At 42.9% G+C, this 22,188-nt stretch overlaps 1 protein-coding gene across 1 annotated transcript; it reads right to left on the bottom strand.

Moving 5' to 3' along the window:
- Positions 1 to 372: 372 nt before the first annotated feature.
- Positions 373 to 21,265, bottom strand: flvcr1 (FLVCR choline and heme transporter 1). Its single transcript, XM_030110374.1, is given in 15 exon segments — positions 373 to 3,531; positions 4,060 to 4,127; positions 4,211 to 4,322; positions 15,046 to 15,067; positions 15,069 to 15,139; positions 15,141 to 15,150; positions 15,568 to 15,678; positions 16,583 to 16,668; positions 16,670 to 16,687; positions 17,708 to 17,775; positions 18,712 to 18,838; positions 18,840 to 18,853; positions 19,115 to 19,205; positions 19,207 to 19,260; positions 20,318 to 21,265. Coding segments are annotated over 15 exon segments (1,677 nt in total). The 5' UTR covers positions 21,044 to 21,265; the 3' UTR covers positions 373 to 3,432.
- Between the last annotated feature and the right edge of the window lie 923 nt (positions 21,266 to 22,188).

Below are 22,188 nucleotides of genomic sequence, written 5' to 3' on the forward strand. Positions count from 1 at the left end.
AAGAATAGCTTTGGCATTGCCATGCTAATGGGGATCCAAATAAATCAAATCAAATGGCCTCGTTACCTCAAAAAATGAGTGTTTTAATGTGGGGGTAAAAACAGTCCTATTCAGACAAAGGCTGGGAAAGAAAAAGTGACGCACAGCAACAGTCCCTCATAAAAATGGAGACAAATCCATTACTAAAAAAAAAAAAAAACCTTTAATAACCTCAATGGATTAAATGGATGAAGATGAGTCAATAAAGAAGAGGAAGTTGCAGCTGTGTTTATTGGCTTCATATTGTCTGCAACACTGACTGTCACATAACACCATGTATTTTATTGAAACTGCAACATGTGTTTTGGTCTCATGAAAAAAAAAATGATAGCAGGATGAAGATAGTCAAACACTTCTCTTTTCTTTTTTTAACAGGTTGAATCAAGTGATTTGTCAGTTTTTTTTTTTCTCCCAAAGAGCCGAGTCACATTAGGACTCTCAGATTAACGTCAGTGCAGTTCATGACAACTTATTGACAGGGAAATAAATAGAAGAAAACCAAAATACACAGATGTCAAAACATTATAAGAGTTAAAGTTACAAAAATTAAAGACAAAGAAATATTAGATCTTAAATAGCTAAGAACCACAAGAGGAATGTTAAGTTTGATTACAAAAAAATGCAAAAGTTTGCAAAGAGTCAAAAAATAAAGTTTAGTCGAACAGTGCTTTGTAGATACATGCTGCCATTTATAGGTCGAACACTTTATTGCCACAAATTAGTATTTTGTGAACTGAAATTAATATTTCATGGCTTAAAATTTGTATTTTTTTGGCCTGAAATTATTATACTGTTGCTACAAAATATTCATTTGTGGCCTGAAATTTGCATTTGGTGGCCTGAAATGAATATTTCTCAACCACAAGTTAGTATCTTGTGATGAAAATTTAAGATTTCTTGGCCATAACATGTTAATTTGTTGCCTCAAATTAACATTTAGTGGCCTGAAATTAGTATTTTTTGGACAAATTAATATTTTCTGATTGAATCCAAAACAATCCGCAGTCTGATCAATAGCAGAACTAATGGCTGGACTCAGGAGGTAGGCTGGATGTGATCAGAAGTTTCTGATCTCGTTGTCCCTTCAGTAAAAACCCGTCCAGATGTTTTCTCCTCCACATCTTAAATGCAACATTCAAATCACGTCTGAAAACACTTATTTTGCGTATAAAAGCTGAATCTGTGCAATGAACTTGAATCACATTGTGTTTGGTCCACAGTAGTTTTTGTGCTGCAAAACATTTGAATTGTGTCATTTAACCTTTTTTTTTTTTTTTTAATTCACATAATCGCAGTGTCACAATAAAACTGAGCTTCTAAAAAAAGCTACAGAAGCTGCTGTGCGTTCCTGGAAAAATAAAAGTCATGGATAAAAAGAATTGCTCAGAGATGGTGCATTCAGGGACCGTCCAGTGATCTGAAAGGTGACCATCTTATCCATAGTTCACTACTTTTGGACAGCATGCCATAACTTGAGATTTGTTTTGTTTTGTTTTTTTAATATAAAAGCACTTCATATGTAAACCAGTCAAAATGAAGCAGTGGGTAAAAACTTGTGCAAATTTCTGGATGATTGCCAAATAAAAATGAGTCTGCACATTCAAGGTTGAGCATTACTGGGAAGCGAACCCAGGCACAAATAATTCATGTTTTTCTCCCCAAATGAAGCACCTTCAGCACAGGTTGAGGACATTTATCTCTGAAGAAGTTAGGCCTCGTTTAAACCACAATCTTTCAAGTGAAAATCCACCATTTCTGTTTTGTTTCAGAAAAGTTTTGCGCTTTGCAAAAGATTGTTTTTAAGGGCTTAGTGAGCATGTTGGGCCACCAGAGGGCGATGTTGTCATGAAATCACACTGTTGAGCACAATATGATATGAAAGACAACACAGACATTAATATGGACAGAACACCAGGTTGGATTGTTATTATGCTGACTGTCAACTCTAAAACTACCAGGACCAGGAGAATCTGGACTGGGAGTCATGACACTCTGGAGGGAAACATGGGACTTTATATTCTTCTATAAATCCAAATAAAGCCTAATTTTGCTCTGAAATGACCATGTAAACGCCTGAAAACTTTGTTCAGAATTAAGTATAAATTCGAATAGACTGGCGGGTTTATTTTCCTTTAGAAGCGGAATTATATGCTAACTGGGCGTAACTTGATTGTGGTCGTTCTGCGCATGCTCCGTCGTGATAACGCAATATTCCAAGATGGCGGCCAGCAGTCTGCGTTATGACTCGTCTGGAGACGATTTATTTAACGCCAGTTTTAAAAGAATTTGAGATACTGAAACGAGCGGATCGACGGGCGATTAACAACGCGGACATTTCCAAAGCTGGAGCGTCAAAGTTAATCGAGAAAGAAAGACGAGAAAAACGCTGTTTACTTCCGGGAGAGGTCAGTACATCACGGCCGCTCCCGGTCCAATCAGAACGCTGCACAGACCCTGGCATGAGAGAGGAGTCAGTCCTTCATTTTTCCCATGTAAACACCAAGCTCATGAATATAATTCTGAATTTCTGAATCCAGAATTAACCAATTCCAAATTAAAAACGCCCTGTAACCGTCTACTGAGCATGCATGCACAGTAGTAGTAATTCAGGTTTCCCTCCGTTTCCATGGAAACAGAGTTGGAGTGTTTTTGAAAAGGTGTTTCCCTCGTTTCCATGGAGACAGAGTCAGCGTTTTCAAAAATTGCAAGACGGGGAATATTTTCCCCCCGTTTCCATGGAGACAGAGTCGGATCATTTTTGAAAAGTTGCGTTTTCACCTGTTTCCATGGAGATGGAGTGTTTTTGAAGAGTTGCGCGTTTTCACTTGAACAGGTTGTGGTGTGAACAGAGGCTTAATCTGGACCACTGACATGTGAAGGAACCCGAAACACAACAGAGACAGATTTACGTGTGTTTCAGGACTGCAGGTCCAGACCGTCAAAGGATAATTCAGTAAACTCAGGAAATGTCGGCCCGGCGCCTTGAAAAACCGTCACAAACCAAGCTCTTCCAGTAAGAGTTCAGGCAATCTGGATCTGGAAGCTTCTCCTTTAAAACTGCATTTTTGTACCACGACCGCAGAAAGAGCCACGGCTGACTGACAGTCCCGTGAAACGGCGGTGAGCGTCTTCTGCATGCGGCGCTGCTTGCATACTTGTCCTTTCTCTGAAGGAAACCCAGGAAATGTTTCACAGGAAGTCTGAACGAGACAGACCGCTTTGTAACGTTCTTCCTGGCTCTGTCTTCAGGCACCAGGAATGAATCCACCGGTGGGTTTTCTCGCTGTCAGTGGTTGATGAGGAGGTTCCGCTTGGCGCCGTGGCTGGGACTGCGGCGCCGGGCTCTTTCCAGGTACGGCAGCTGAACCTCCTGAGTGAAGGCGGCTCGGCGGTTCAGAGGGACGTCTCTCTGGAGAAGCTGACGGACGACTCCATCTTCACTCCGTTGGTTTTCTGCCCTGAGGGGCGATCTCCGGGACATTCGGTGGGAAGCTGAGAGAAAGGTTTAGGAAAAACAACCGTTTAATGATTATAAGCAGGAAATTATAAGCAAAAACAATGTATTTTCTATAGAAAATTTGTCAAGTAACCAGGGCCTAAACTGAAGTTTGTGCCGAAGAAGAAAGAAGGAGAGTCTGAATGAAGTCAGCAGGACGGTGGGAAGCTGGCATTCAGGTTTCAAACAGATTTATAACAGACTGAGGCTTCGTGGTGGGGTGGGGAACATCCGTGACGGCAGAGTCTGTTCCCAGAACAAAAAGCCGACGAGGCGCTCTGCTGACGGGGGACAGAGGGAGGTTCAAGAATCTGCCTCAGCTGAAGGTCACTCGATCACAGCAGGAGGGAAAAATGGCGAGCAAAGGATAAATGCCACGGTCTCTAAAGGCCAGGCCACAGGACACAGACAGGAGAGACGGGAACTTCACTTCACTTCTAAAGTGTCTCCAGTGGCATGTGCATCCAGCGTTACAGCAGATTATTCACATCGCTGTTTTAACTTGAGAATCAAGAAGCTCTTACTGCTTGCAGGTGGTTGCTGTCTGCTCCCATGTTGATGTTGTGTCTCTTCAGTTCTGACTTGATTAAGGCTGAAAAATACAAAACAACAATAGAAAAATTACACTTAACATTTGATCTGGAGCGAACCACCAGGCTGCAGCACACTGCCTACCAGTGAGCAGCACTCCCAGGAAGATCCAGGCACACAGGAAGAGGTTTCCCGCCAAGGGGCCGTGGTCTGTGGTCAGTTTCCCTTGAATCAGGGTGAAAATGATCCCAAATATCTGCAGAACGGTAAGTCAGAAAACACACACTGATCAAAACGCTACAGGCAGGGTTTTTCATTTTACAGTCATCAACAAACAGCGTGCACACGACTGCATGTCGCTGTTTTCAGCCGACGGCCCTGTTCACACGACAACGTTTTCAAGTGAAAACTGAAAACCTTTGTGGCGTTTTGGGGATTTATTAACGCTGGTGTTCAGAGCACCTGGAAATGTGACCTTTTTGAAAATGCTCTGATTCCGTCTCCATGGAAACGGAGGAAAATTGTACTTTTCTGATATGCTGTGACTGGTACGTAATTCTTGTTGTGGGGTTCAACAGTCCTTGAAGCCACTAAACACACTACTTTTTGGAAACGGCTTTGCCGCAGTCTCTATGGAAACAGGCTAACATGCTAGTTTTTGAAAATGCCCCAACAAGCAAGCTCCCTTGCCCGTATGTCCTATGGAGATAATTTTGTGTCTTTATTATTCAATCAATCAAAAAAGGTTTTGCAAACAAAAAAGAGAGTTGAGACCAAAAAACATAAAGTTGCAATCAAAAAATAAAAGTTCAATCAAATAGAATAAATCTGAGAACAAAATTATTTCAGTGGCAACCCCACCATATTTTTTTTGACATCAAAACAGAAAAAAACTTTGGTTTTGAATTGTGAAGTTTTGCTTGCAAGCTCAAAAGTTTTGGTTTTGAATTAAAAAGTTTTGGTTGCAAATTCAAAAGTTTTGGTTACGAATCCAAAAGTTTTGGTTGCGAATCCAAAAGTTTTGCTTGCGAATCTGACTGAACCCAATGGGCGGGGCCAACACTAGTGGAAGAGAGAAGAGCTCCTATTGGTCGCTTTGACCTCGCTCCTCCACCGCCTGTCTCCGCGCTGTTGCTGATGCTTCCGCATTCGGTAAAGGCCAGTAGACATTACAGGATTATTGGCAGTTATCCATGCCCGAACCATGGGCCGAATTTTGTCCCGGTTTTCTCCTCCCGAATGATGCCAAAGGTCTGATTGTCAAGAGTATGTAAATGAGTTCGGGTCCGATCTTCCTGTAGTGTGCGGTGTGTTCCGAGAGGTTTATTTTTTTTTTTTCCAATCGGAGCCGCTCGGGAGGCATTGGAAGCCGAGATCGTAGATAATGAACATGTTTAATATTTCCGATCGCAAATCCTGTGGTGTGCGGTGCCCTGCTAGACGATAAGCTCAGAGCCGACCTGTCCACACCCTCAGAATAAAGCTCCCTGATCGGCCGAACAGTTCCGTTTTACTGAGGTGTTGAAAAAAAAATCCCCTCTCAGCTGTCAGAGCTGGAGACATGAATATATGTCTTTGAAATATATTCACTATATGACAGTGAAACAGAAAAGCTCAGTAGTGCAGAAAACGAGAGGTTATTCCTCAATGACTGTATCGCTCCTGGATGAACTGTATTTCATTCAGACCCAAACCCAGATCTGGTTCACTCATCTGCATCTCGCCAGTCCTGCAATAATCCCAATGTTTCAATTCATCTCCATTATTAACCATCACGAAAGAATTGCAAAAACAACTTTCTGAGGACTTGGACGTATAATGAAACTTTTTCCCAATCAATGCATTTTAATTTTGGTCTAAACCATTCAATCTGGGGACAAAAAATGATGATTTTTTTAAAAAGTAGCTTGTCCGTCACAGATTGCGATAACTTATTTCTATACTGTTTCTCTCTGGAGTGAAACGTAAAAAAAAGAAATAAACACATATGAATGAGCTAAATTATTATCAAATACGGGGTAAATGATAAGAAAATGATGTCAAACTACGTATGTTCCCCTCGTCTATACTAGAACATTTAAACTTTCTGACAGTAAACACTCCGTGCTGCGCACTGCGGTAAAGCCATCCCTCCGTGAAAAAAACGAAGTGCCGCGGTGCGCACTTACACTAGGCATTACGGTAAGAGCGCAGGCAGGCACATGTCACTGTATAACTGGATTTGTAAATATAAAAAATCCCTCTGATATCCACAAACCCTTTCACCTCAGGCTGGCAGTAGACCTTCCCACGATGTAACTCACCAAACTTCAGAGCAATCTGATGTGGCTTTTTAAAACTAAAAGCCCTCCAAAAACACCACTTCTAGGATAATACTTACCCTCATTTCAAAAAATCACATAAAAAAATCCCTCTGATATCCACAAACCATTTCACCTCAGGATCACAGTAGACCATCCCACGATGTCACTCCACAAATTTCAGAGCAATCTGATGTTGCATTTCAAAGTAAGAGTCCTCCAAAAACATCACTTCTGGGATTATACCTACCCTCATTTCAAAAAATCATATAAAAAAATCCCTCTGATATCCACGAACCATTTTACCTCAGGCTGACAGTAGACCATCCCACGATGTCACTCACCAAACTTCAGAGCAATCTGATGTTGCATTTCAAAGTAAGAGCCCTCCAAAAACATCCATTCTGAGATTTTTTTCTGACTAAATTCAAAAAATCATATAAAAAAATCCCTCTGATATCCACGAACCATTTCACCTCAGCCTGACAGTAGACCATCCCACGATGTCACTCACCAAACTTCAGAGCAATCTGATGTTGCATTTCAAAGTAAGAGCCCTCCAAAAACATCCATTCTGCGATTTTTTCTCACTAACTTCAAAAAATCATATAAAAAAATCCCTCTGATATCCACAAACCGTTTCACCTCAGGATGACAGTAGACCATCCTATGATATCAGTTACTACACTTTAGAGCAATCTGATGTGGTATTTCAAAATAAGAGACCTCCAAAACATCCATTCTGCGATTTTTTCTCACTAATTTCAAAAAATCATTTAAAAAAATCCCTCTGATATCCACGAACCATTTCACCTCAGGCTGACAGTAGACCATCCCACGATGTCACTCACCAAACTTCAGAGCAATCTGATGTTGCATTTCAAAGTAAGAGCCCTCCAAAAGCATCCATTCTGCGATTTTTTCTCACCAAATTCAAAAAATCATATAAAAAAATCCCTCTGATATCCACAAACCATTTCACCTCAGGATCACAGTAGACCATCCCACAATGTCACTCCACAAATTTCAGAGCAATCTGATGTTGCATTTCAAAGTAAGAGTCCTCCAAAAACATCACTTCTGGGATTATACCTACCCTCATTTCAAAAAATCATATAAAAAAATCCCTCTGATATCCACGAACCATTTCACCTCAGGCTGACAGTAGACCATCCCACGATGTCACTCACCAAACTTCAGAGCAATCTGATGTTGCATTTCAAAGTAAGAGCCCTCCAAAAACATCCATTCTGCGATTTTTTCTCACTAATTTCAAAAAATCATTTAAAAAAATCCCTCTGATATCCACGAACCATTTCACCTCAGGCTGACAGTAGACCATCCCACGATGTCACTCACCAAACTTCAGAGCAATCTGATGTTGCATTTCAAAGTAAGAGCCCTCCAAAAGCATCCATTCTGCGATTTTTTCTCACCAAATTCAAAAAATCATATAAAAAAATCCCTCTGATATCCACAAACCATTTCACCTCAGGATCACAGTAGACCATCCCACAATGTCACTCCACAAATTTCAGAGCAATCTGATGTTGCATTTCAAAGTAAGAGTCCTCCAAAAACATCACTTCTGGGATTATACCTACCCTCATTTCAAAAAATCATATAAAAAAATCCCTCTGATATCCACGAACCATTTCACCTCAGGCTGACAGTAGACCATCCCACGATGTCACTCACCAAACTTCAGAGCAATCTGATGTTGCATTTCAAAGTAAGAGCCCTCCAAAAACATCACTTCTGGGATAATACTTACCCTCATTTCAAAAAATCACATAAAAAAAATCCCTCTGATATCCACAAACCATTTCACCTCAGGATGACAGTAGAACATCCCACGATGTCACTTACCAAACTTCAGAGCAATCTGATGTTGCATTTCAAAGTAAGAACCCTCCAAAAACATCCATTCTGTGATTTTTTTCTGACGAACTTCAAAAAAATCACATAAAAAAATCCCTCTGATATCCACAAACCATTTCACCTCAGGATCACAGTAGACCATCACATGATATCAGTTACTACACTTTAGAGCAATCTGATGTTGCATTTCAAAATAAGAGCCCTCCAAAAACATCAATTCTGCGATTTTTTCTCACTAAATTCAAAAAATCATATAAAAAAATCCCTCTGATATCCACGAACCATTTCACCTCAGGCTGACAGTAGACCATCCCACGATGTCACTCACCAAACTTCAGAGCAATCTGATGTTGCATTTCAAAGTAAGAGCCCTCCAAAAACATCCATTCTGCGATTTTTTTCTGACTAAATGCAAAAAATCACATAAAAAAATCCCTCTGATATCCACAAACCATTTCACCTCAGGATCAAAGTAGACCATCCCATGATATCAGTTACTACACTTTAGAGCAATCTGATGTGGTATTTCAAAATAAGAGCCCTCCAAAAACATCAATTCTGTGATTTTTTCCCCACTACTTTAAAAAAAATCACATAAAAAACTCCCTCTGATATCCACAAACCATTTCACCTCAGGATGACAGCAGACCTTCCCACGATGTCACTCACCAAACTTCAGAGCAATCTGATATTGCATTTCAAAGTAAGAGCCCTCCAAAAACATCCATTCTGAGATTTTTTTCTGACTAAATTCAAAAAATCATATAAAAAAATCCCTCTGATATCCACGAACCATTTCACCTCAGCCTGACAGTAGACCATCCCACGATGTCACTCACCAAACTTCAGAGCAATCTGATGTTGCATTTCAAAGTAAGAGCCCTCCAAAAACATCCATTCTGAGATTCTTTTCTGACTAACTTCAAAAAATCATATAAAAAAATCCCTCTGATATCCACAAACCATTTCACCTCAGGCTGACAGCAGACCATCCCTGGAGGTCACTCACCTATTTTCAAAACAATCTGATGTGGCATTTCAAAATAAGAGCCCCCCAAAAATGTCATACCTGGGATTAAATTTACCCTAAGTTAAAAAATTCATATAAAAAAATCCTTCTGATATCCACAAACCATTTCACCTCAGGCTGACAGTAGACCATCCCAGGATGTCACTCAACAAATTTCAGAGCAATCTGATGTGGTATTTCAAAATAAGAGCCCCCCAAAAATGTCATACCTGGGATTAAATTTACCCTAAATTAAAAAAAATTATATAAAAAAATTCTTCTGATATCCACAAACCATTTCACCTCAGGCTAACAGTCGGCCATCCCAGGATGTCACTCAGCTAATCTCAGAGCAAACCGATGTAGTATTACAAAATAAGGGCTCTCCAAAAATAAAATTCCTTGAATTATATTTACCCTAAATTAAAAAAAATACAAAAAAATTCCTCAGATATCCACAAACCATTTCACTTCAGGCTGAGAGTAGACCTTCCCAGCATGTCACCCACCTAATATCAGAGTAATCTGATGTGGCATTTCAAAATAAGAGGCCTTCTAAAATAGCTATTCCGGGATTATACTTACCCTCATTTGAAAAATTATGAAAAAAATCCCTGTGATATCCACAAACCATTTCACTTTCAGTTGATGGTAGGCCAGCCCAGGATGTCACTCACAAATTTTCAGAACAGTCTGATGTGGCACTTCAAAATAAGAGCCCCATAAATAACACAACTTTTCATGTGTTGTCAACACAACTTCAATTTTTCAACATGTGTCAAACACAAAACCGATTACAAAAGTAATCATAAAAATTGTAGCGGAACCATCTGTCACAGGTGTCCCATTAGATCTGTATGGCAAAAGAAAGAAAATACACTCAGCGTTAGCTGCAGTACAAAAGATTTTGTGGTGGTACTCCATCCATCCATCCTATCTCTCCAGCTTATGTGTAATTGCTGCTTGACGTGCCTGAAGGACCTCCAAAGGATGTGGTCCTGTACTGTAAAATCAGTTTTGTGTTTGACACATGTTAAAAATAAAAGCTGTGTTGACAACACATTTAATTTAAATGTCACATCAGACTGTTCTGAAAATTTGTGAGTGACATCCTGGGCTGGCCTACCATCAACTGAAAGTGAAATGGTTTGTGGATATCACAGGGATTTTTTTTCATAATTTTTCAAATGAGGGTAAGTATAATCCCGGAATAGCTATTTTAGAAGGCCTCTTATTTTGAAATGCCACATCAGATTACTCTGATATTAGGTGGGTGACATGCTGGGAAGGTCTACTGTCATCCTGAGGTGAAATGGTTTGTAGATATCAAAAGGATTTTTTTATATGAATTTTTTAATTTACGGTAAATTTAATCCAAGATGTTCTATTTTTGGAGGGCTCTTATTTTGAAATTCCACATCAGATTGCTCTGAAATTTGTTGAGTGACATCCTGAGATGGTCTACTGTCAGCGTGATGTGAAATTGTTTGTGGATATCAAAGGAATTTTTTTATATGATTTTTTGAAGTTAGTCAGAAAAGAATCTCAGAATGGATGTTTTTGGAGGGCTCTTACTTTGAAATGCAACATCAGATTGCTCTGAAGTTTGGTGAGTGACATCGTGGGATGGTCTACTGTCAGGCTGAGGTGAAATGGTTCGTGGATATCAGAGGGATTTTTTTATATGATTTTTTGAATTTAGTCAGAAAAAATCTCAGAATGGATGTTTTTGGGAGGGCTCTTACTTTGAAATGCAATATCAGATTGCTCTGAAGTTGGTGAGTGACATCGTGGGAAGGTCTGCTGTCATCCTGAGGTGAAATGGTTTGTGGATATCAGAGGGAGTTTTTTATGTGATTTTTTTTAAAGTAGATGGGGAAAAAAATCACAGAATTGATGTTTTGGAGGGCTCTTATTTTGAAATACCACATCAGATTGCTCTAAAGTGTAGTAACTGATATCATGGGATGGTCTACTTTGATCCTGAGGTGAAATGGTTTTGTGGATATCAGAGGGATTTTTTTATGTGATTTTTTGCATTTAGTCAGAAAAAAATCGCAGAATGGATGTTTTTGGAGGGCTCTTACTTTGAAATGCAACATCAGATTGCTCTGAAGTTTGGTGAGTGACATCGTGGGATGGTCTACTGTCAGCCTGAGGTGAAATGGTTCGTGGATATCAGAGGATTTTTTTATATGATTTTTTGAATTTAGTGAGAAAAAATCGCAGAATTGATGTTTTTGGAGGGGCTCTTATTTTGAAATGCAACATCAGATTGCTCTAAAGTGTAGTAACTGATAATCATGTGATGGTCTACTGTGATCCTGAGGTGAAATGGTTTGTGGATATCAGAGGGATTTTTTTATGTGATTTTTTGGAAGTTCGTCAGAAAAAAATCACAGAATGATGTTTTTGGAGGGTTTCTTACTTTGAAATGCAACATCAGATTGCTCTGAAGTTTGGTAAGTGACATCGTGGGATGTTCTACTGTCATCCTGAGGTGAAATGGTTTTTGTGGATATCAGAGGGATTTTTTTTATGTGATTTTTTGAAATGAGGGTAAGTATTATCCCAGAAGTGATGTTTTTGGAGGGCTCTTACTTGAAATGCAACATCAGATTGCTCTGAAGTTTGGTGAGTGACATCGTGGGATGGTCTACTGTCAGCCTGAGGTGAAATGGTTCGTGGATATCAGAGGGATTTTTTTATATGATTTTTTGAAATGAGGGTAGGTATAATCCCAGAAGTGATGTTTTTGGAGGACTCTACTTTGAAATGCAAGATCAGATTGCTCTGAAGTTTGTGGAGTGACTCGTGGGATGGTCTACTGTGATCCTGAGGTGAAATGGTTTGTGGATATCAGAGGGATTTTTTTTATATGATTTTTTGAAGTTAGTGAGAAAAAATCGCAGAATGGATGTTTTTGGAGGGCTCTTACTTTGAAATGCAACATCAGATTGCTCTGAAGTTTGGTGGAGTGACATCGTGGGATGGTCTACTGTCAGCCTGAGGTGAAATGGTTCGTGGATATCAGAGGGATTTTTTTATATGATTTTTTGAAATGAGGGTAGGTATAAATCCCAGAAAGTGATGTTTTTGGAGGACTCTTACTTTGAAAATGCAACATCAGATTGCTCTGAAATTTGTGGAGTGACATTGTGGGATGGTCTACTGTGATCCTGAGGTGAAATGGTTTGTGATATCAGAGGGATTTTTTTTATATGATTTTTTGAATTTGGTGAGAAAAAATCGCAGAATGGATGCTTTTGGAGGGCTCTTACTTTGAAATGCAACATCAGATTGCTCTGAAGTTTTGGTGAGTGACATCGTGGGATGGTCTACTGTCAGCCTGAGGTGAAATGGTTCGTGGATATCAGAGGGATTTTTTTTAAATGTTTTTGAAATTAGTGAAGAAAAAATCGCAGAAATGGATGTTTTTGGAGGGCTCTTACTTTGAAATGCAACATCAGATTGCTCTGAATGTTTGGTGAGTGACATCGTGGGATGGTCTACTGTCAGCCTGAGGTGAAATGGTTCGTGGATATCAGAGGGATTTTTTTTATATGATTTTTTGAAATGAGGGTAGGTATAATCCCAGAAGTGATGTTTTTGGAGGACTCTACTTTGAAATGCAACATCAGATGCTCTGAAATTTGTGGGAGTGACATTGTGGGATGGTCTACTGTGATCCTGAGGTGAAATGGTTTGTGGATATCAGAGGGATTTTTTTATATGATTTTTGAATTTGGTGAGAAAAAATCGCAGAATGGATGCTTTTGGAGGGCTCTTACTTTGAAATGCAACATCAGATTGCTCTGAAGTTTGGTGAGTGACATCGTGGGATGGTCTACTGTCAGCCTGAGGTGAAATGGTTCGTGGATATCAGAGGGATTTTTTTAAATGATTTTTTGAAATTAGTGAGAAAAAATCGCAGAATGGATGTTTTTGGAGGTCTCTTATTTTGAAATACCACATCAGATTGCTCTAAAGTGTAGTAACTGATATCAATGGATGGTCTACTGTCATCCTGAGGTGAAACGGTTTTGTGGATCTCAGAGGGATTTTTTTATATGATTTTTTGAAGTTAGTGAGAAAAAATCGCAGAATGGATGTTTTTGGAGGGCTCTTACTTTGAAATGCAACATCAGATTGCTCTGAAGTTTGGTGAGTGACATCGTGGGATGGTCTACTGTCAGCCTGAGGTAAAATGGTTCGTGGATATCAGAGGGATTTTTTTATATGATTTTTTGAAATGAGGGTAGGTATAATCCCAGAAGTGATGTTTTTGGAGGACTCTTACTTTGAAATGCAACATCAGATTGCTCTGAAATTTGTGGAGTGACATCGTGGGATGGTCTACTGTGATCCTGAGGTGAAATGGTTTGTGGATATCAGAGGGATTTTTTTTATGTGATTTTTTGAAATGAGGGTAAGTATTATCCTAGAAGTGGTGTTTTTGGAGGGCTTTTAGTTTTAAAAAGCCACATCAGATTGCTCTGAAGTTTGGTGAGTTACATCGTGGGAAGGTCTACTGCCAGCCTGAGGTGAAAGGGTTTGTGGATATCAGAGGGATTTTTTATATTTACAAATCCAGTTATACAGTGACATGTGCCTGCCTGCGCTCTTACCGTAATGCCTAGTGTAAGCGCGCACCGCGGCACTTCGTTTTTTTCACGGAGGGATGGCTTTACCGCAGTTGCTGCGCGCACACGGGAGGGGGGGGGGGGGTGTGCTCTGAAAGAACGGAGCCGATATGAATGAATGACGTGAGGGAATAAGCTCTCCGCTTATTATTAATAGTGGAGACGAATGTAAACACAGGACTTAAGGGAAAACGCTCAAAATCAAGTTTGACTCCGCGAGATTTTGAAGAGCGAGGAGCCGATTCTTTAATGAAGAATCTACAGGACACCACACGCTAGAAGATCAGGAGAGGAAGATCTGGTGCGATCTGTCCTCTGTTGTCTTCCAGTGTGTGGTCTCTGAATCGGGGAAGATTGAAAAAAGCCTGCAATATCTACTGGCCTTTACCGAATGCGGAAGCATCAGCAACAGCGCGGAGACAGGCGGTGGAGGAGCGAGGTCAAAGCGACCAATAGGAGCTCTTCTCTCTTCCACTAGTGTTGGCCCCGCCCATTGGGTTCAGTCAGATTCGCAAGCAAAACTTTTGGATTCGCAACCCAAAACTTTGGGATTCGTAACCAAAACTTTTGAATTTGCAACCAAAACTTTTTAATTCAAAACCAAAACTTTTGAGCTTGCAAGCAAAACTTCACAATTCAAAACCAAAGTTTTTTTCTGTTTTGATGTCAAAAAAAATTTGGTGGGGTTGCCACTTAAATAATTTTGTTCTCAGATTTATTCTATTTGATTGAACTTTTATTTTTTTGATTGCAACTTTATGTTTTTTGGTCTCAACTCTCTTTTTTGTTTGCAAAACCTTTTTTGATTGATTGAATAATAAAGACACAAAATTATCTCCATATATGTCCATATAAATGTCTGTGTAATCCCACACGAGTGTGTTTTCATTACACAAAGCGGCCAAACTTGTAAAATGACATCATTTTCAGAACACTGCTGTGTAAACGTGAAAGTTTTCTGAAATGAAAAATGATGTGTTGAAATGTGGCAAAAACAGGGTCTCGGTCATGAAGCGCAAAGTATAAACATGCTTCCTTTGTTTCAACAGGTTTCAGTCTGTCTGTCGTCTCCGTGTTTGTTTGTTTTAGTGACAGACTGCAGTTTGTTTTCGTGAGATGAGCGCAGTGCGCTGTGATCCGCCTCACCTGGGCGAAAGCGTTGAGAGACCGACGACGTTCCCTCAGACTCTGGGTAGGTGATTTCAACCCCAAACTCAAAGCCCAGAGGTAAGTAGCCCGTTCATGAAGAACCTGAGAGACACGTGGAGAGATCAGTGGCTGAATAACACCCGATAATCAGGCACCGTGTGGAAATGTGGGAAATCTTCTGACCCAGTTTGTGTCTGTTGACGTGTAAGCAAAACCGTCAGCCGCTGTGTTTGAAGATAAAACAGCGTGAGAAGGAGACGGAGCTGTCCCCTATTTGTTTTGAGTGCAGCGTTAAAAGGTTATGAAGAAACCTGAAATAGATCTGGGACCGGAATCCTGTCTGGATTATTCAAGATGCTGCCTTCCTCATTAAATCTCCATCATTTACCAATCATCTGAGCGTTAGCTGAAGCTCAGGTTAATGAAGTGTTCTTGATGTTGACGCTCGTGTGTGTGTGTGTGTGTGTGTGTGTGTGTGTGTGTGTGTGTGTGTGTGTGTGTGTGTGTGTGTGTTCGTACCCGAGGACTCCTGCGGTGAAAAAGACCAGGTAGATGTTGTCCAGGTCCAGAGTGAAGGTGAAGACCACCATGCCCACGAACGACAGGCCGTACACGATCAGAGTCGTCATTCTGAGAGGAGAGCAGCACAAGCGAGTCGGGATTCAGTCGTCTGGGAGGCGTACAGCCGATCGTCAGAGATAAAAAACAATCGGTCCTGCAGTGAAACGGAACTTCTTCCAACCCCGATTAGCTTCTTTCATTTTCTTCGTCATGATCAGGGCTCTGCAACCTGTGGCTCTGGGGCCACATGTGGCTCTTTGGTCCCTCTGCAGCGGCTCCATGAAGCCTTCATAACGTGATACGTGAATAAACATTCAACTTGTTTTTAAAATTATCATATGATTTGTCACTCTTGGTTCAAAAGGGATTCAAAAAAGGTACAAGTAAAATTGGGGGAAAAGAGCAAAAACCACAAGAAATGAGGAAAAAAAAAAATGATAGAACAGCTTAAGGAACCTGAAATGTCGACAATTTCTAACATAAGAAAGTGAAATATGAAAGGAAAAAAGCGTATAATACTGTTTAAAAAGAGATGAAACAGCTAAAATTTCAAAACTGTCCACAACAAAAAGCTTGAAAGAACAAAAACTGTTAAAATCAGGTGTAAATGTATTGAAATGTTCACTATTCTGACTGTAGTTAAAACTCCATGAATGCATCATAACATATAGTTTTTGTTTGTGCATCAAAACCAAGTTTGAAACTTCCTGCGCTGCATTCGCCTCATTTTAAAAGTTAAATGTGCTTAATGCCTCCAGAACAAGTTGACTTGACGGAAAGTCACTGAATGGCTCTTTCGGTTATAAAGGTTGCAGAACCCCTGGTCACGATGAAGAGGAGTTCAGACAGACAGGAAAGTGGAGAGCCACAATCAGCCAGATCATTTTCATTACTGGAACCAGCTGTCTCTTGAACTCTTAGACTACATGTCGAATCACTGTGGCGTTGCTGTCAGAAGGACGGATTTGCGTACTTGTAGGTCTTCGTGTGATCCAGCCACAGGCCGCAGAGGATGGAGCCCACCATCCCGGCAACCACCAGGGTCAGGCCGATCCGCCCCGGCGTTCAGCTCCTGGTTCTGAGAGGAGACACGGAAACCGTCAGCCGACCAAAGGTTGGCCGTCTTCCTCCACACTCAGCACGATCAGCAGGGCGCTCCTGACAGGTGGGCCGCGACTCGGTCACATGCGCCGTAAGCCAGTGGACGCGGCGAGGAGGGGGATTTACAGTGTTCCCTGCTCAGTCAGCTGAGAGATAAAAGTTTTATGAGTTCATGCCGGGGTCTGAGAGCAGCTCGGATTCCAGCAGAAGCAGCTTTTCTGTCACTGCGGATGGACTGGACGGCCAGGCTCGTTCCAGGGCCACTGAGTGTGTGTGTGAGGGTGTGTGTGAGGACAGTGTTATGATGGGCTGCAGGCATGCATGAAAGCTAATGAACTCAGAGCCGCGCAGAATAAAAGTGATGTCTCATCAGAGCCATCAGAAATATCTTTGTTCTTCTTCCATGGTGCTTCTCTCTACTCTCTCTCTCTCTCTCTCTCTCTCATTAAAGGTACAGAAGTTGGTTTAGCTGAAACCACCAAAGCCTCAACTCTCACAGCAAGAACGCTGAAGCTACAACGCGGCTGCTAAAGCTTCAGAAGAAATGCTCAAACCAATCCATGAATGATAAAACTGTTACACCAATACTAAACAGCAAAATAAAAAGTCTGACAACGGAAGATAAATTACCTGACTGACGTCAGTGAGAAAACGACGAAACAGAAGACACAACAGAAACACTAACAGCTAAAGACAACCGCCTGAGAACCACCAATAAACAAGCCGCAGCATTACTGCTAAAGTTCCACAAATCCTCCGAAAATACAGTTTTCTCTTAAAACGGAGAGAACGCAACAGCAACATAAAAAGATTTCAGAGAAATGATCATGAAATAATTCAGATACCGAAGCTGAAAACACAAATGCATTAAGAAAAAGTTGAAAGACAGCGGTGTATGGTGAAAGTACTTGTTGATTTTAGTTTATAAGAACTCCAGGAGGTCATGAAGTGCAGCACAGTGTGAGACGGGAGTGTGTGACCGTAGTGACGTGTTCACCTCGTAGCAGTGTGTGATCATCTGGTTGAGGAGCGTCGACACCGAATAGAAGGAGCCGGTCAGAATCCCTGCAGACAGAGACAAGGAGCCAGTGAGCATGCAGCTGAAAGTCTCACACACACACACACACACACACACACACACACACACACACACACACACACACACACACAAACACACACCACACACACACACACACACACTGTTTTTTTGTAACAACGGCGCTCGGAGCCACTGAAAACACAACTTTATGAAAACAGCTCGAAGTCCGTCTCCATGGAAACGGGAAAATGCAACTTTTTGAAAACGCTCTCAATCCGTGTGTGTGTTCTCTCAGAGTTTACAGAGTATTGCTCTCTGCAGCACGTGTGTGTGAGTGTTTCATTACAAAAACAACCAACAGCACCACTGGTGGCCCAACCTGCTAAATACATAGTTTTCCGTGTTTGCCCGTTTCCATGGAAACGGACATCATTTTCAAATGACTGCCGTGTAGACGTGAAAACTTTTCTGAAATGAAAACACAAAACGCTGTTGTGTAACCGAGGCCCTAAACCCGTCCATGTGTTGTCGTCCTGAAGTGTGTGTGTGTGTGTGTTTTGTGTGTGGTGTGTGTGTGTGTGTGTGTGTGTGTGTGTGTGTGTAGTTTCCTGAGTATCCGTCACCGCGCTACAGTCAACATGCATACTTGGCGTGTGTGACATGAAAATCAGCTCCTGCCTGTCAGACGAGCGGCAGCGTGCCGAGGCGCTGGCGGGAGTCATGTGACGGAGCACATGTCAGGGAGCAGGGGAACGTTCGGAGTCTTTCACCGAGGTGTAGAACCCTGGTGTGTGTGTGTGTGTGTGTGAACTCTGTGTCAGGTACAGTGTGTTGGCATGTTTTTCCCTCTTCAACAGTCTTAAGTTGACCACACCATTCAACAACACACTGAATCATCCGGCTCGGACCGGACTGGACCGGATCGGACCGGACCGGACCGGCCGGGCTCGCGCTTCACTCGCCGTAGCTGATGAGCAGCAGGACGAAGGCCTTGTTCCGGACCAGGTTGACGATGGACTGCCTGTAGGAGTAGTCCTCAGGAGGGACGTCCAGGAGGACCGCCTGGGCCTGACTCGGAGGGACGGGAGGGCCGGTTCTTTATCACTGTGGAAGGAGGGAAAACAGGAACGACTGTGAACGTGATGCAGCTTGTTGTGCTTGGCTGAACTTCAGGAGCAGCTGCAGGCGAAACCGTGTGTTTGCATGATGTTGTTATTATTCAAAACCAGCGACTACTGACTCGTGTTCCTCCTCTGAGCCTAAAATCATCCCCATCAAGACCTGGACTCTCAGCTCTCATCCGGCCTGGTTGTCATGGCGATATGTGAGGATGCTGCGGTAGAACGGAGTGTGTGTGTGCCGTACCGATGACGGTGAGGACGAAGAGGGCGGTGGAGACGGCGGCCGTGCCGTAGAACATGACGCTGATGTTGCGGCCCGTCAGCTCCACGTCGTCGGGGGGTGTACGGGATCAGCACCGGGGGCAGCAGGAAGCCGATGGCCGTGCCCAGCTGGGGGCGAGACGCACAGAGACACACTGATATGGACACGTCGTCAAAATAGAGCCTGTTTATCAAAATTAAATCACTAAAGTTTGCGATGTTAAGTGTCGTTTTTGCTTTGAGATTTGTGTTTCTGAATAACAGTGGTCTTTCTCTTGCCACATATTTAAACCAGCTGTGACCCAGAGATGTTTTCAACCTTGTCCACTGAATAGTTTATATTTATAGAGGCAGCATGAGGCTCCATCTGTTGACATACAAAGAGGAACTGAAAAACTATTATTTTGAAGCTCAGTCAGGATTTGGCGATGTGATGGTCTGTGTGGTGAGGGCCTGAATGAAATGCAGCTAATTTTAACACTTTTCACGAGAAAACTCAACAGTGACACGTCAGATATGCAACACTCAACTTCTGTTTAAAGTTCAATGTTGACGTGAAAACACTTCTGAACACTTCTGGTGTCATTCCAGAGGCCACATTCTGCACAGTGTCATCCTGAGGTGGATCAAAGTAGAAAAACATTCCCATAATAACCTTTAAATTGCACAAAACCAAATAATTACTCTTGAAAATGACTGCAATCTCCACATGAAGCCAATTTTAAATAAACCGCCTGATGCAGAACAGTGAAATATAAACTTCTATAGCTGTTGCATTCTGGGTATTTTTACAAACTCATCCCAATAGCATGGCTTTGAGGCTAATGCTAGCTAGCTAGCCTGGATGGCAGAATCGCTGATATCTCAGCTCAGGTCTCAGTGTTCTTTCTTTCAAAAGTATCGATGTCTATTTTGAATATTTTTTACAATTCCCTTGGTGGTTTGGCCGCATTGGACCTTCTTGAGGCCAATGTTGGCCCACGGGCCTTATGTTTGACATCCCTGCTCTATGGTTACAGAGAGGAGGATGAGGATGGGGATAACCTGTCATATGAGAGACACAGTTGGTGGTTGTTGGTTTTTTTTTAACAGACAGGAACATTTAGTTTCCCTCTTGAAGAATATTTAATAAAGTTAAGCGGGCAGCTTATTGGACATTAGTGGAGCACGTGCGCGCGCGCCTCACCTGGTTCCCCAGCACGGCCGTGGCGCAGGCGGTGGACACCTCCCGCGGCCCGAACCACACCGAGGCCACGCGGGACGGCAGGCCCAGGATGAAGACCTGCGCCACGGAGCACACCACCTGCGCCGCCACGGTGACCGGGAAGCGGTCGGGGCTCACGCTCGCGCACTTGAGCCAGGCGCCGGCGCAGTTGAGGCCGGCGCCCAGCAGGGCGGTGAGGCGCAGCCCCGTGCGGTCCAGCAGCCAGGTGGCCGGGAAGATGAGCGGCACGTAGGCCAGCATGTAGACAATGGACAGCCAGTCCACCTTGTCGTTGGTCACGCCGTAGTAGCGCGTGAAGACGTTGGTGATGATGCTGTACTGGATCCACTGGAAGGCGTTGACCAGCGAGTACAGGCTGAAGACGGCCAGCACGGCGAAGCGGCGCGCGAACAGCCGCGTCTCGAGCGGCTGCGCCTCCTCCTCCTCCTCCGCCGCCGCCGCTCCGCCGCCGCCTCCTCCTCCTCCGTCCGCTTCTTCTCCTCCTCCGTTGGGCAGCATCGCGTCTCTCTCATCCGGCTGCGCTTCCTTCTCCAGCTCCGGGTCGTGCGCGCGCGTCTCCGCCGCCGCTCGCGCGCATGGCTCCGCCGCTCCCTCCGGATCCTCCGGAGCTTTGCGACCGACCGCGATGTCGTCGGGCGAGCCGGTGTCCGCGCGCAGGTGCTCCTGCACGAGCTCCCCGGCGACCATGGCGCGCGCCCCTTTTCTGTTCCGCTTCTGCTTCTATCGGGCCGACAGGAAGCGAGACGGCGCGCGGCAGAGCCGTGTCCTCATCCGGCGGCCCGGAGCCGCCCCGCCGCTGCTTCCACACGGTAACCGGAACCCCGCCGCCCTGCTGCGGCTCCTCCAGCCGCCGGGAGTCCTCTGGCCCTCCGCTCCGGCCCCGCTGCCTTTTGTTGAGCGGCCGCTGACTCGAGGCCTTCCGATGCCGATGAGCCAATGGAAGCGCAGCGCTGTCATGTCCTTGTGCGTGCGCGCGCGCGCGCGCGTGTGTAAACAGCATGGGGAGCCTCCGACACAGTGATGCAACACTTCCTATTAAACTGGAAGATTTGACTCAGCAACGCGAAAAAGTCCCGTTTGAAAACTACACTAATAATTATATTATATATATATTTGTAACGTAACTTTTTTCTCCCTTCATACATATGGTCCCTAAAGATAGTATCAGGTTTAATTCTCCTCGAAATGCGAGGTAAGTTAGAATGAAAACCTTCAATAAAACACCTTAACAGAGAAAAAAAGAAAATAATTCAGTGTAGCCCGGTGTAGCTGGTGTTATAATACAGTACTTTCTCAGTATTTATTGCTATTTGTGCATGTTTATAAAAAATATATTCACCATTGGTTTAAATATTGACTTATCTAATTATTATTAATAACTTTGATCTGAAAAAACAGGGACATGAAATTATTCAAACTATGACATTCTTGTTATTTTCACTGTTATGAGCCTGTTATTACTCGGTTGTGCATTTGTCCATATGGTGCAGGTGTTTTTGTTTTTTAATTATGTTGTCACTTGCTCACATTTCATTATGAAACTTAAAAACCAATAAAAAACATTGGAAAAAAAATGTGGCTGCTGGTCCGACGTCCTCCGGGGAGCTGCTCCATATGTTTCAGACTTTATCTGCTGTAATCCTAATCACCCTGTGACCCACTGAGACTCACCTGCAGCAGCTCTGATCCCTCAGACCGTTCACACACTCGCCGCTCTCACACACACTTCAGCCTGTTGAATTTTGACTGTTCAGTAAGCATGTGCTCAGTCATGTGTCCCTCACTGTAAACTCCCAGTTCTTTGACCTTTGCCCCCCTCAGCTGGGACTCAG

Source organism: Salarias fasciatus, chromosome 15, assembly GCF_902148845.1.
Source record: "Salarias fasciatus chromosome 15, fSalaFa1.1, whole genome shotgun sequence".
Classification (NCBI taxonomy): domain Eukaryota; kingdom Metazoa; phylum Chordata; class Actinopteri; order Blenniiformes; family Blenniidae; genus Salarias; species Salarias fasciatus.